Source organism: Cupressus sempervirens, chromosome 6 (genome assembly GCF_028749045.1).
Source record: "Cupressus sempervirens isolate cs-2001-9-10 chromosome 6, ASM2874904v1, whole genome shotgun sequence".
Taxonomy (NCBI): Eukaryota; Viridiplantae; Streptophyta; class Pinopsida; order Cupressales; family Cupressaceae; genus Cupressus; species Cupressus sempervirens.
In genome coordinates this window covers 510,820,699-510,836,805 of record NC_143123.1, presented here as the reverse complement: position 1 = coordinate 510,836,805, position 16,107 = coordinate 510,820,699, and the positions used below count along the sequence as shown (strand labels likewise).

At 37.7% G+C, this 16,107-nt stretch overlaps 1 protein-coding gene across 2 annotated transcripts in view; it reads right to left on the bottom strand.

The window, feature by feature from the left end:
• OVA9 (glutamine-tRNA ligase, putative / glutaminyl-tRNA synthetase, putative / GlnRS) overlaps positions 1–16,107 on the bottom strand; it is a 185,336-nt gene that overhangs the window by 134,393 nt on the left and 34,836 nt on the right. For both annotated transcript variants that reach the window (XM_089788734.1, XM_089788735.1), the window contains exons 3-9: positions 13,013–13,063; positions 12,819–12,890; positions 12,558–12,657; positions 4,148–4,243; positions 3,729–3,790; positions 3,422–3,523; positions 3,176–3,259 (exon numbers count right to left, since the gene is read on the bottom strand). In XM_089788734.1, the coding sequence (XP_089644860.1) occupies positions 3,176–3,259; positions 3,422–3,523; positions 3,729–3,790; positions 4,148–4,243; positions 12,558–12,657; positions 12,819–12,890; positions 13,013–13,063 (567 nt within the window). The remainder of the gene's footprint in view (positions 1–3,175; positions 3,260–3,421; positions 3,524–3,728; positions 3,791–4,147; positions 4,244–12,557; positions 12,658–12,818; positions 12,891–13,012; positions 13,064–16,107) is intronic.

The following is a 16,107-nucleotide window of genomic DNA, read 5'->3' as shown; positions in this document are numbered from 1 at the left end:
TTGGCATGCATGAATCTAATTGCTGAATTGGCGATTCACGCGATTTCAGCGCGATTCTCGTTACTATGATTTCTATATATCATAGATTTATAATAATATCATTATTGTACTATGCACACACACACACACACACACACACACACACATATATATATATATATAATTCCATATCAAATATCATACAATAACAATAATAATATATGTCAGATCAATTAAACCTTTTGCTGACCAACGATTTACCTTGGTCAATGGGATTATTTAACTAACTAGTTGACAGGCCTGTTCATCTATTGTATTAGTTGGCGGCTGCTTAAGTAAATGTTTCCTAAACTGTGATTTAGTCCCACCGGGAGCCACGTAGCTGATGGGATGTGACTCCACAGTGGAGTCACTTCCCATTGGGGACATGACTCCCCTTCACCTTATAAATGTATTACTCTGGTCTGCGATAAAGAAAGTGAACACAAATATTAATTCAGTCTTCTACACCTTTGCAGAGTGCATAGAAATCTCAGGCTACCGTTAATAACTTTATCTGTCTACTTGAATCTACCGTCAGCTTATTCAGCTCGTCGAATATATATAATCTATGATTGCAATCACCCTGTTAAGTCTGCTAAAATATAAATCCTTATTACTCTGCTAATTATCGGCATTAACCTCTCATCTATTTGAATTTGTATTGCTTATATCTGGATTAAATAAGAATATAATTCTCTGATAAGCCTGCAAACCTTAACAGAATCCCTCAAAAAGCCCCGGATCCTAGTTCCAAGGTGAACTGGATCCAGAACACTCCTTAATTTCACTTATATCCCATCAGGATTCCAAAATGGAATCCGGATTCTATGTGGATTTCTCAATCTAGATTCCATTCTAGAATCCTATCAAGATCCAAGAGGATCCATGGGAATCTAGATGTCTGAGCAGAAAAAGGGGCCCCACTTTGACTTTTTTGATTTATTTATTTTAAGCTAAACATTAAAGTGAAACTCAACTCTAAAATGACTTTGTATATGACCAAGAGGCAACTGTTTCACATGACATGGCGAGTGCCACAGCTATTGGTTCAAATGGAGTTGAAGAGGAGCCAAACATTCACCTTGATTCCAATAATGATGATGAAGAATATGGAATTGGATATTAAGTTTACTAGTTTAATTTTTAAAATGAATGTAATGACAATTTCACACTTTTGAAAAGTATGAATATGATATAATCATATATATTAACAATTATGGATTTGTGATATTGCTATCAGAATTTAACTGTGTGATTTTCGAATCAAACTCATTGACCCTGAATCCATCTCTCATGAGAATAAATGGAACACTTAGCACTCATTGGATCTGGAGCAGTACTGGGATGGATGACCTCCCGGGAAGTCCCAGTGCTTCACCCCGGTGAGCATCACCTAGATCCAATAAGTGCTAAGTGTTCCATTTGTTCTCATGAGAGATGGATTCATGTTGAATCACTACTCATGAAACATGGGTCAATGAGTTTGACTCAAAAATCACACAGTTAAATCCTGATAGCAATATCACAATTTGACTTGCAGTGGAAATTATCTCCTACTTATCAATTATGGATTTATCATTTTATGAAAATTGCGCTACTAACTTCTTATTCCTATCATTATATGTTTGAACTTTGAAAATTTGAACTAATGATGAATGAGCATTGACATGTTACAAGTATGGAATCTATGAATATACACAGTGCATACATACATACATATACAAATGTGTGTATGTCCAGATATACCCGTGGAATCAGGATCCAGCCCAAAACAAATTTACTGAATCCCCGAACCCAAACCCGAACCAGGATCGGCTAATAGCACTCAAGTAGACCTTTGCTCAAAATAAGATGACTCCCTTAATTCATATCCAAACTGCAAGAACATTGGTAAAACAGAAAAATATGTGGAGTGATATATCAAAGAGACCCTCAACTTTGCATCTTATATCACAGTATCCAGATATGTTGATCCAAATAGGTGGTATTAAATATATTATTAAAATTTCTACAATATACTATTTGAGGATTTTCCAAATAATATGCAGCTGATTGTTACACCTTTTAGGAACTTGGTACAATCTTGATGCAAAGGTGTTATTTGTACTAGAGAGCTGCCGAGCTATAAAAAGAAGCCTCACACAACATATTCAACATGGCTTGTGATTCCATTGGCTTGCATATTTCACTATTTCAGAAAAAATCAGAATGGTGCTAGCAGCTATATTACTTTTACTTCAATTCATTTATTTTATCCATTTTGACATCAGATGTGCCAATTTGCTATTTATATCTAAGAAGCGCCATGTCTAAGCCCTTTAATTCTACAAATCCATTGCATCACTTGCATTGGAAGCACACCATCCATAAACTGAATCATCAGATAGTAGATAAACACAACTAAGCTGATCATTAATAATTATAATTTTCTGTGACTATTGGAAATATTTTGATCCTTCACTTGGATAAACCAGAAGAGAATGATAATGTTCAAATTCAATAAACATTTTAATTCAAGGCCATGAGACTCATTCAAATGCACAAAATAGAGACATTCACTCCAAGTTAACATCAATGCTAGAAGTTGAAAAAGATTTCTTGGTAACTAGTCTAGATGAGCATAAACGATATTTCCAACTTCTGTAAGCACTAAATAGAGAATGACAATCAAATAAATCTAAAAAAACATTGAGAAAAGGAAAACATAAGCATGACTACATGCATTCACATCATTAGAGATCCCAAAATTCCACTATAATAGGCAACAAACTTCACAAAAACAAATCATAGAGTAACTATGATACGTGAGAAACATTTAAAATGGATGTTATGCGGATTCTCAAAAAATCAATTCGTATATTGTTCCAATTAATTTTTTGTTTATAAAAAAGGATTGCATTTTGTTAGAAAACTCGTGTATAATTGTAACTGCTTAGGAAATCTTGATCTATCAGTGGTTGTACCTAGTCTTTTCTATTCATTCTCCCAATTAAAAATATCAGAATTATATCATTCGATTGTTTTCCCTGCAAATGAACATTTAAGTGCATTTTTGTGCCTTATACTGCAGCTCTAGTGATTGATGTAAAATGATTCTAGAACCTTGTTTCACCAAGACAAATGGTGCAAATGGTGAAAATATCAATTGATATACCTGTATATTTTCACCTGGTTCAGGAAATATCAAAAAAGGATTTGTATCTTCCAAGGGAGGAGCTGATGCAGCAACAACTTTCTCCTGCAACAAAAAAGTAACTTCCTCTATTCAAATCAAAATTTCATTAATCAAAACATATTCAAATATTGTCAGTCTACGATATAAGAAAAAGCAGCAGCACTTATCAAGATCCAAGCTTGAAAGCTCTCAGATCGATGAAAAATTCAAAGTTGCAGAGCTTACCTCCACTTTTGGAGGCTTTTCTTTTTTCTTCTTGACTGGCTTTTCCTCATCTGCAGCTGTCTTCTCCCCAAGTAGCTCAAAAAGCTTGGCATCCACTATTTCCTATAATATGGCCAGTCAAAAATTGTTTCCATTCGTTGTAGAAACATGATTTATTTACATATTTTGCTACATCAAAAATAGCTCTATTTTATTCAACGTATGATTATGAAATAGTTTTACACCATTAAAAAAAAATCTGATTCTAACAGACAAATATTGACAGTCCTGGCTAATCATATCTATGCATTAAGTCATGGGGCTTCACCTTAATGACTTTAGCATCCGCCCATGGATGATGTCTGCGGACTTGGCCATATAAATTTCCAGCTAAGAAAAACCATTAGAGCTGAGGTAAGAAAGAAACTACGAATACCAAGAACTATCAACTAAAAATCAAGCAATATCAGTTTTTTTTACAGAGAAATCTAAATTTATATGATGATAGACATGACAAGTGGCATTCACATGAAGTGTAACCCTGTGATCACTACAAAGACTGATGTGGTATGAAAAGCCAGTAAGAAACAAAATGCAAATAAGGTTCTTATGCTACGAAGGGCCCATACAAGTGCAGAGGTATTAGACAACTGTTTATAATGTAACCTAAAAATGTAAGGTATGCCAATGACACCAATATGAATGCAAAGGTACTAAATGACAACTTATAGTGTCCAGAGAAGAAACCATTTATTCGATAACGTTGTGCTAAAATTGCTTCTTTGTTCTCACTGATCACATTCTCCACAGCCATCTTGATTTCTTCAACGGTAACCTCAACACCTGCTTCCAATTCATTGTAAATATCTTTATATTAATATTAGCTTTCCCTGATATCATTTCATTTCACAATGCCATCGTTTACAGAAAATCATAATGACATTTGCTTACAAGAGAGTACTTGAAAATCCATTTTAGCCAAAACAATTTGTAACACAGTATCCTTCATTTTTAAATTTCTATGTCTAATGCAGAACTTAACACATTGATCTTAGAACATAAATTATAGAGCATCTTTTCACCTTTCAGAGACAGCACGTGAACATTTTAAAGGAACGCATAAAGTTTAATAATATAGCTTCAAAGTTAAACCTAACATATGCGAATTTGAAATCAATCTTAAGCACTTCATCATTTAGAGCAGAAGAAAAATATTTGACATGTGACTATGAGACATCAACTGAAGAAATCTTCGATGACAATCAATTTGAAAAGATCCACATGATCCACGATGGTGGGGCATCTCAGGAGGTAACATTCACAAGTTATAGCAAAGAAGGGGAACACCAGTTACTTTGAAAGCTCTATCCCCTTCCTTCAAAGGTCTACCTAGATGAGGATCTCACTAAAACACAAGCTGCAGAGTTGAAACAATCACGGGGCCTTCTTGTTGATGCAAGACTTGATGGGAAGTGGGTCGTCATTCGGAACTCAGAGAAGTTATTCGAGATTACCCTCCCCCTGAATGGGAGGCTAGGCTGGTTGTTAAAGCCAAATGACAATTTCGGCAACGCGAGAGCAATACAGTGTCACAATGATTCCTTACTTATCCATTGTTGGAATGGCAATGGTTCCTTATGTTCCTTGCCTAGTCTTTTTCATGATGCCCTTGGTCCTGTCGACATTCTCTCTATCACAGAGACTCATGAGAGCCCCAACCATCCTCTTCCGAGTGTCTCTGGTTATCAATGGATATCTGATTTTAGGGACGAGGTCAGGTGTTCTGGGTAAGTCAAGGGATCGGATGGGGTTGCGTGGTCAGGGATCGTCTTTTCAGCACAACTTCCATTTCTCATTTCGACCCCTCTGTTAGATTCATGCAGGTTCATGTCGGTTAGACGTTGCATTACAAGGACATCTTCATCACAGTTTGCTACTTTTCATCGGCCTCCCCATTCTACATTGTTCATAGTCCTAAGAATGGGGATTCATTTGTGGATCTTCATGAGCTCATTGCTAGGTTCTTTACCATTGGCAATGTCCTTGTCCTAGGTGACTTTAATGAATAGACCAAGGACCATTAGACACCCCTTCATGATCGTGGGTCCGATTTTGTTTGCTCTATAGAGGTGAACCCTAGTGCTATGGGTTTACAACGTATCTCTGCGGATTGCCAAGGTTCGTACACAAGATACAAAGGCCATCTTCTTTAGCTATGTGAGTCCTCAAACTTCATGATTTTAAACAAGCTTCCTTGTTTTTCGAGTTTCGAGCATTTCATCTGTTGACCCTATTGCGGAGGTGCGAACGTCGTTGATTATGCTCTCGCTTATGCCTCGTTTATCCACTCATTTAGCCACTTCATTGTCTCTTCCCTCCCCCTGGCCGACTATGCCCTCCTTAGCCTCGCTTTTCAGGCTTCTACCCCCTTCTTCCCCTCACCCCTCCGCCCATTCCATCTCCTTGATCATCCCCCCCCCCTTCTTGGTGCAAGCCCCACTCCCGTCACCCCCCTCCTAATGCAACCTCCTCCCCCTCTTGGTGCAGCTCCCACTTCTGTCACCCCCCTCCTCGTACGTCCCCTACTTCCTTCACCCCCTTCGCTTGTGTCATTCGCACCTCCTTTTGCTTTGTTGAGAGCGATCATGACCTCTTCCTTAGATGACTTCTCCCCCTTGACTCTTTCACAGAACTCGTGGAGGCGCCCACCATGTTTTGCTCACTCTCTTCCGTGATTTAGAAGTCCACTCTCCTCTCCATCCACTACTGCACCTCCCTCCTTTCCTGCTCCCTCTTGCACAGTAGTTGAATCAGTGGTTTGATGAGGATTGCAAATACTTTCATCGCTTGAATCACTAGGCTTGCTAAGTTGAAGCTTCATTACCACCGCCTTGTTCACCATAAGAAGCGGAGCTTTATCATTATGCAATGTAGATCTCTTTATACCTCTCTTCTTCGATCTCCGCTACACTTTTGGCATGCCCTCTTACCTTATCATCCACCTCCCCCTCCACTCTAAATCATAGTGTGTTGATCTCCCACACCTCCACTCTTTATGAGGTCTCTCGCTAGCCCTCGCTTTACCTCACCCCCCTTTTCTATTGCCACCTCTACACCTTCTCCAACCTCAGTGGGGTCGTCAGATTTGTGAGCAACAATAGATGTGCGGAAGAGGAAGGATTCCAAGTGGAACTCTTCAAGCCAGGGTACACGGTTCTTGGTTCCTTTCTCAAAGTGCTCTTTAACAGGGTTGTTTGTACTGGCTTTCGTGATTCTTAGTCAAGGCACATCATCCATCTAATTCATAAGTCCGAGCAGATTTTTGACCCCGTTAATTTCAGGACTATAATGATTGGGCATACTTTTGCCAAACTCTATGGTACAATGTTAAACACTATACTCTCTAGGGAGCTCAATCTTAGGCACTGTCAGGCCAAGGGGTAGGCTGGTTTCCACATGAACTTCAAGACCGCTAATCACATTCCGACTTTACGGACTATCATTGATGAGGCTCGTCATCGCTTGGCGAAGGTCTACTATTGTTTTGTAGACTTTCACAAAGGTTTTGATTATGTTCCTCGGACAGCTCTCTTCCAAAGACTTGGAGACATCGGGCTTTCAAAGCCCCTTCTGGCGACTATCATGAGGCTTTACGAGTGTGTGGTTGACGGGTTCAGGACTCAATAGGGCTTCTCAAATCCTATTCAAAGCACCATTGGGGTGAAGCAGAATTGCCCTCTCTCCCCCACTCTCTTTGACATTTACATTGATGAGTTGGAGTCCTTCCTTTAGGATATCTTACCCCCTGGGGGACGGTTGCCACTTACACTAGGTTGTGATATCCATTTTGCTCTTTGTCGATGATGTGGTCTTTTTGGCCTTTTCCTCTAAGGGGCTTCAGCGGACACTTGATGGCTTGGCCTCCTTCTACGATGCGAGACATTTAGTTATGAACCTGAGCAAGACCCAAGTGGTGGCCTTCAACTATTTGAAGACCTCTCACCTCCACTTCTACTTTTAATGTCATGAGCTTGAGATCACTTCTTCCTACACTTATTTGGGGGTCACATTCTTCAAGCCTCATTTTAGTTTGAGACCTATTATGCAACACCGAATTAATAGGGGCCTAGGTTTAATTGCTATGCTTTAGCGCCTATTTCAGACGTCACAGCCAAGATGTCCCTCTTGGACTACTTGGTTATATATTAACTATCCTCCACGGGTCTATTGTTTGGGGGCCCTCTCTCATGGTGTCCAATAGGGCTTTAGTTGAGACTCCAGACCCTCATGCTTCGACGTATCCTTAGATGTCAACAATCCACTCCCCATAGTATCATTTTGGCCAAGTCAAGGGCCCATCCCTTCAAGCTTGGTGTCATCTTTGATCTGGTTTGGCTTATCCATCGGCTACAAGACTTCACTGACTCTTCGGAGGGTTGCGACAGATACTCCTACTTAGCCTATTGCTCATCTATGGAGGTCACCGTCTCTAACTCTATTGGTAGGGTCCGTTGTTGGTTCGCTCAAAGCTTCTGGCCTTCTTGATTCGATTAGGATCTTGATTGACCACCTTCCCCCGTTTCAGTTTTCCCTGGACACCCCACCTCACCTCCTTCCCACCAAGATCTGAACGGGATCGTCAAGGCCGATATCTATAGCCAGTACATCATCACGACTTGGATTAACCCTCCTAGGGGTCTCTAGCCGAGGATGGCCTTCTGCGCTAAGCGCTATATGGATATTCAAGATGGGATCATTATTCATCCTTGGTACCTCACTTGTTGATGGACCCATGCTCTCTACATCTCTTTTAGCTCCTTCAGGATTGGCTTGCACTAGCTCTACATTCAGATGGATCATTAGATTGCCAGGGAGACTTCGATTTCTCGCCTTTGCACTCTTGGAGAGATGGAGACTAAGACTCAATTTGTTTTTCATTGTTTTGCGTACTACGAGATCAGGGTCAGGTTCTACTGCCTTTTTAGAGGGTGCAAGAGCCTATCCTCCTTCATATACAGCAATCATCGGTGCCTAGCACCTTACTTTTAGGAAGCCTTGCAGTTTCGTGCACATATTCTCAAGTCCCAATGCCCCCAACGTCAGAGGTGTGACCAACTCGTTACCTCCTCTCACTTTGATATCTCCTGCCCGTGGGACAAAGAGGTTGCTCGATCTTCACTCTACCACTCAATGCTACAGTAGATTCCTGAGACCTCACTGTGGTTACACTTGACAACTCCATCCTACTTCCAATGGTTCTTCGAGACAATCCAAGACTTATACTTGCCTTGACCTTAGGCCTTATCCTTCAGTTCTGGGTTACTTCTCGCCAATGAGAAGTACTTAGGCTCCTCTTCTGGTTCTTGCCCCTGGTTTCATGTTTTGTTTTTTCTGTGGACACAGTTTGGTGTTCTTGCTGCTAGCTACGGCCTTGTTGTACTCTTCAATCCCTTAGAACTATTTGTGGTCTCTGTCTCTTGTTGGACATTAATAATTTTATCTTATCTTATTTTATCTATCATATCAAACACTTCAACAAGATTGGCCTCCAAGTATGCTAGAAGTTTGACCATATCATAGGCTCATAGAAATAATGATAATCCAAAGACATGAGGAATTCGAGGGAAACAACAGACTATAAGTTTGACTTCTGCAATGTTCCCACCATTTTTAATCGCAAGAAAGTACTTATAGCAACAACTACATCCGTGGCTAGTCGTACACACTACAACTGCAATAACAAACAAATAAGAGATTGGGGAAGATAAGAAGCATCAAAAACCTCGTAGAAAACAATCCATCCCAGATAAGGCCTATAATATTTCAAGATATATTGACAATATAATACCTCCCCTGATTGTTATATGTGATTTTTCATCTAATGTCAGTTACATTCAGAATCTTGAACACAAAGCATCCTATTTTTATATTATGATTGCCAAAACATTGTTTGCCAATTTCGGCCATCAATGTTCAAAATTAGGCAAACTTCAAACAATTAAAAATATGTTGAAATTAGTCAATATTCATCAAGATAAAGGGGTAGTATTTTTCCTAAAATATATATAAAATACAATTTTTCTAGTTGATCAAGTCAGAGAAGAAGAAAGTAACTGAATGTAGCCCTACCGCAATAATTTGTGGTTTTTTTCATGGCAAGGAGTATTACAAAGTAATTGGTAAAATACTTGCTTGTAATTAATAGAAATTGAGATGTCACTATATACAAAAGAATAAAGCAATGTTTCCTTGGGAAATGATTGTAAAGAACAGAGATATTCTATTCTAGCTAAAAGAAAGCTAAAGAAAGCTAACAGATTAACTAATATTAGAAACATTCTAATATTTACAATAGATTACAAATAGACAACCATTAACTAATAATAGAAGCTTATCTATTATCGTAATAACGAGTGAGTGAGAGAGTTCATTGTTCACATACAACTGCAGTAGCAAGTAGAGCTCAAAACATGTTTTACTCAATCTAGAAACAGAATCGAAGCAAAGAGTTGGGAAGATAGGGTGTTAAAGCAGGTAACACCAAATGACACACAAATTGTATGCTCTAGGGTCAAAGAAAGGTTGAATGCAGGTGTTATTTAAAAAATTATATTGTGATTTTAGTTTTAGCTTTTGTTTTTATTTTCCAAATAAAATCATACAACCATGTTCATTTATTATTTATTATTTTACTCTATTAAAATTTAAAAATCAATGTGATAATATTACCTATATAATGTAGGTCTTAAGTAAACTTAAATGGCATGTTTGAAGCCTAGGAAAATGACTTATTAGGGGCAACAATTAAGCACACCAAAAAATGGTAATGAGAAAGCAATTAAAATATGATATTAAAATAATAAATATTTAGGCTTTTCAAATACAAATATATTTTAAAATAACTAAGAAGTTGAAACTTTAAAAAGACTAAACACAATTTGTTGATTGTGCAATAGCAGTCCATTGATCCCACAACCCATCTAATAATTTTAATATGAAAAATGATTTACTCTTAATGATTTATCAATCATCCCATTCAAGGACCATGAATGGGAAGGAAAATAGACAGACAAAACCAAGTAAAGGTGTAAAACTAAACCTTGATGGTGCCACTAAAGGAAACATAGAATTAGCTAGGGTGGATTTTGTTGTTAAAGATGTGCAAGGTAGATTCCTTCTTTGAGGATTTTGATTTGAGTAGTAATCCTAATATTATCAAAATGGACTGTCCTTGTAATAGATTGCAGGTCACCATGAAAGCCGGGCACAAAGAAATTGAATTAGAGGGTGACTTGCCACTAATATTTGTCAATGCTGCTAACAAAGGATATTGTCCTAGTTGGGAATCAAAAATAGTTTTGGAAGAAACTAAGGTATCGAAAGAGAAACTATCCACCTTCTCAATATCTCATCGCTCAAGAGAGCAATATAGTGTGGAGGATTTATTCAACAAATAGAGTGCCTTATAAAGTTACTTTCCTTATAATAAAGCACAATGCAGATGACTGGAAATACTTAATTAATCATTAAAGTGGATGGTTCTTAATAGTCATTAAAGTTTTTTCTTTCCAAGTATTAAATGAGGTGATTACCAATAGCATCATAGTGGTAGTAGTCTCCTCACATGCATATCTATTAATACCAAAGATGTGATGTTCAAGAAAAACAATGAGATTTATAGGCTTGGTCCTCATAGGTATCTTGCTAAAATATTTGCCATGGGTGAACCAGAGCAGCTTAAGTTTTGATTACTTTTTAAGGGGTGAAGGAGGTTTATGTTTAACTATTCACAATAAATGTGCAATTTCAATAAAGCTACCAAGATTGTTGCTATAGTATTTATTAATTTAATGATCTTAAGAAGTTAATTATGAGAATTTTTTCCCATTTTAAGAATCTGCCAGTTTCAAATACTGAATCATGTGCATGTGGTATGTTTTTATCTCCTTGATTGAATAAAACATAATGTTATGCTAGCCTTAATAAAGTATGGCATAACAACCTGTTACTGTGTGATTTTTGAGTCAAACTCGATGACCCATGTTTCATGAGTAGTGATTCAACATGAATCCATCTCTCATGAGAATAAATGGAACACTTAGCACTCATTGGATCTAGGTGATGCTCACAGGGGTGAAGCACCGGGACTTCCCGGGAGGTCACCCATCCCAGTACTACTCCAGCCTGATATCATGGGTCATCGAGTTTGACTCAAAAATCACACAGTTAAATCCTGATATTCACATCACAATTTGAGTAGCTGTGGAAATCATCTCCTACTTATCAATTGATGAGCTTAAGGGGCTTTCTAATGAATGGTTCATAAGGCACAACACTTGGTGAAGGTTTTGCAAATGGGGTTGCAAGCTTTGGGTTTAACTGTGGAGGAAACTCCGTAGTTAAGCGCGCTCAGGCTGGAGTAGTACTGGGATGGGTGACCTCCCGGGAAGTCCCGGTGCTTCACCCCTGTGAGCATCACCTAGATCCAATGAGTGCTAAGTGTTCCATTTATTCTCATGAGAGATGGATTCATGTTGAATCACTACTCATGAAACATGGGTCATCGAGTTTGACTCAAAAATCACACAGTTAAATCCTGATATTCACATCACAATTTGACTAGCTGTGGAAATCATCTCCTACTTATCAATTGATGAGCTTAAGGGGCTTTCTAATGAATGGTTCATAAGGCACAACACTTGGTGAAGGTTTTGCAAATGGGGTTGCAAGCTTTGGGTTTAACTGTGGAGGAAACTCCGTAGTTAAGCGCGCTCAGGCTGGAGTAGTACTGGGATGGGTGACCTCCCGGGAAGTCCCAGTGCTTCACCCCTGTGAGCATCACCTAGATCCAATGAGTGCTAAGTGTTCCATTTATTCTCATGAGAGATGGATTCATGTTGAATCACTACTCATGAAACATGGGTCATCGAGTTTGACTCAAAAATCACACAGTTAAATCCTGATATTCACGTCACAATTTGACTAGCTGTGGAAATCATCTCCTACTTATCAACCTGTTACTTCTAACTTGAGAAAGATACACAGTACCCAAAAAACAAGAGGACATAACTTTAATTCCTCTAGTTTTTCCAATTAATCTATTCATTAGCTTTACTTGCTCTGAGAAAGGAAACTTTGGCGAGAATATAAAGCATACCTACTCCACAAGCCTCCTCAAAGTCATCCACTTTCAAGCTTTCAGGACCAATATTTGATAGATATGGTAAAGCTTTATCCAACTGATTAGTATTCTTGATCTGCAATAGATATATTTCATTTTTCAACAACATTATAAACTGCTTCTAGTAAAAATTTTCATCCAGCCATGGGCAATGACTGTACCTATTGAAAAACATATTTTGTCGAAAAATTCCATGCAATATCAACTCAACAAGATGGTAGGTGTGTATCTCAGTACCTTAGAAGAGACAATGTAGTGACTAAGAAAGGGTCGATGTTTAAGGGCATTTGCTGGATATTTTGTTGCTACCTGTTCCAACATAAAATCTCAATAATTTTATTTTAAAAAAACTAAAAAAAAAAACTAAAGCATGGTCAAAAACTACAAGAGTCTGATGTCATTTTCTGTAAAAATTGAGTGATGTGATGAACCATGTAGAGAAGATTTCCAACTGACTTATCACACCCATCTTCCACACCTGCCTGCGCATATCACAAGTTTCAAAGCATAAATCGCCATCATCATTGTTGCCTTAACAAACAATGTAAACCACAAATATTCAGTAGTTAAAACTAAGTACTAAGAATTAAAATACTACGTAGAAAATATTTTCCACAGCAACTCAAATTGTGATATTGCTATAAGGATTCATCTGTGTAATTTTTGAGTCAAACTCATTTACCCATGTTTCATTAGTAGTGGTTCACACAAACCCATCTCTCATCAGAAGGAATGGAATTAAATTACTTTTTAGAATTAGATTAGGGTTAATAGCTTGAAATTAATGCAATCACAATCTAAATGTCCAATTTATCCATTGAATTCAGAAAGATTCATTGTTTTTACCAAGGCCCAAGTGTCATGAGACTGGGATGATACCACCAATGATATACAATCAGGATGCAAGAAGCCATATTCTTTTCTAATTGCCAATTATTAATTGAGAAAACAACAGCATTAAGGCAAGTAATTAAAATATTTTAAGATATCGATGGTCTTGAGGAATATTAACATGACTGCTTGCATTCAGAACAGTTAGCAATTATTTAGGAGAAGAGACATGACTCTTCAAAAGAGACGTTGACTCCAGCAGGAATTAGTGACCTTAAGTCCTCCACATAAATATATATAGCTCACCATTCAAGAACGGGGAGGATGAAAGGAGGAAATAAAGAAGATATACAGACAGCAGGAAAAAACAGACATTTTAAGTTCTAACAGAAAGATAGTTTATACACCATATAAAGGAGCACAGTCAGAACTCTTCAGCAGCAATATTTAACTGAATTCTGAAAAAAGACAATCAAGACATACCTGGTACAGACATATGCATCCCCCTCTTGTTTCATGCTGTCATTTACAATATATGTTATTCTTACATCAACTCTTGTGGTATTATCACTGTCTAGATATTATTTGATAATCAATTAGTTTGTAACTATTATGTATGATTGGGTAGAGATGCATATGCCTATAATGTGTTTGTAAACCCCCATAATTATAGAACAAAGATGGTGTAAGGAAGAAAGATTATAAGGATTGCTATCTAGGTAGGAACCCTGAATGGATGACCGTGTGCCTGCTGCCAGGACCAAGAGAGTCGAAGTTCCACTCTTGGTCTTAGATAGAACAGTCAAGGATCCCCTATTACAACAGTCTCTATGACTCTATAATAATGGTTACCAAGTCTTATGGGATGACAGAACACAAATCCAACTGCCCCACTACGTAAGGACCCTGGATGGATGTGCATGTTGCCTACCAATGGGGCGAAGAGGACCAAAGTTCTGCTCTCAGTCTTAGTGTGGGCTAGCTTCAGGCCAACCTGTCATATTTCTTCTCTCATGTATGGTTACAAATCTTAAGGATGAAGCATGGATAGGGAAAGCAGATATAAGCACCCCCACAAGGGAGGGACCTTGAATGGATGCCCATGTTCCCTCCTATCAGGGCCAAGAGGACCAACATTCTGCTCTTGGGCTTAGTGTAGGATAGCTTGGAGACCTATCATGCTTCTCCTCTCATGTGTGTGCAATGATACCATACATATCAAATGAATATTATGTGCTATGAATTAGCCTTAATAATGGATATATGTGTGTGTATACACACACCCACACACGTGTAGATATGTAGATATGTGTGTGCATAAAAATTTCTCTTGTGTTATGGGTCCAAGATTCAAACAAAAGATTGCAAATTTGAACAAATATTTATTTAGTAAAATGTAACCCTAACCCTAGTTTGTTAGCATTGTGGTTTTAGGGCTTATTTGTCAAGGAAAACAGATTGATTTGGTGGAGACTGGACTAACTGTTATTGGCAGAAATACTGTACTTTGATGAGGGCAGATTTATTTCAGACCGTAATGAATATATGTTGCTAGAATTGTATTACAGACTGAATTTGATAATTCGAAGACTATGATTCACATTGCCTTTTTAATTGATTGATTATCAGCAGTCTTCGAAAGCATATAATTAGATTGGATAACATACCTACATAGGGGCGGTCATGACCCTACGTGGTCACACCCGATAACACTTGCCACTGTAGTCGTGTATGCGTATCACCTGCCATTTCAATGTAATCATTATCAATGAACATCAATACTTAATCAACATTGGTCTTTAATAAAGCCGATACTTATCATATTTTAATAATATACTTTTGACTAATATATTGGTATGTGATATACGTAAATATATAAATGTTGATGATATATATATGTATGTATGTATGTATGTGTATATATGTATATGTATATGTATATGTATGTACATGTGTGTGTGTGTGTGTATATATTAGATCAGACTTTCATATATTAGATCAAAACATATATACTAACATATATATATTCATTATATAGAATTGGCTTCAATTCACTATGAGGCTAAATTTCTCAACACTCCCTCTTCAGCAAAGAGAGGATTGAAGCAATTTCCATGACTTTTAACATAAGCTTAAACACCGCTTGAAGTGTGGTCTATAACAGTAACTATGTCATGCTATCTGGCAAGATCCAGCCCAAAGAACCATGATAAGTTGGTTATCATGGTGTCTGGCAAATCCGGCCCAAAGAGCCATGATAAGTTTGTTATCATGGTGTCCGGCAAAATCTGGCCCAAAGAACCATGATAAACACTTGCTCCTAGACATCCAACACATTTAGGTGCTACAAGTTAATGTAGCGTATCTAGGAGATGGGTTAAACTATTGATAAGGTTGTCACCTCACACACATCTTATGAAAGATCGTCACCTTCATAATAGACAAATGCAAAAATTTAATTTTCAATTATTCATGAATATATTAAATTACAAATGCATTTACAAACTTGTCATGCCAAATTTACCTCTGAAGTACTCTATTTTTCAATCTTGCAAGGAGCTTGGTGAAAATGTCAGCATTTTGTTCATCAGTGCTGATATAAATCAGTTTAATAACATTTCTATCAACCATATCTCTTACGTAATGATATGGAGTCTTGATATGCTTTGATTGATTGTGAAAGACAAGATTAGCA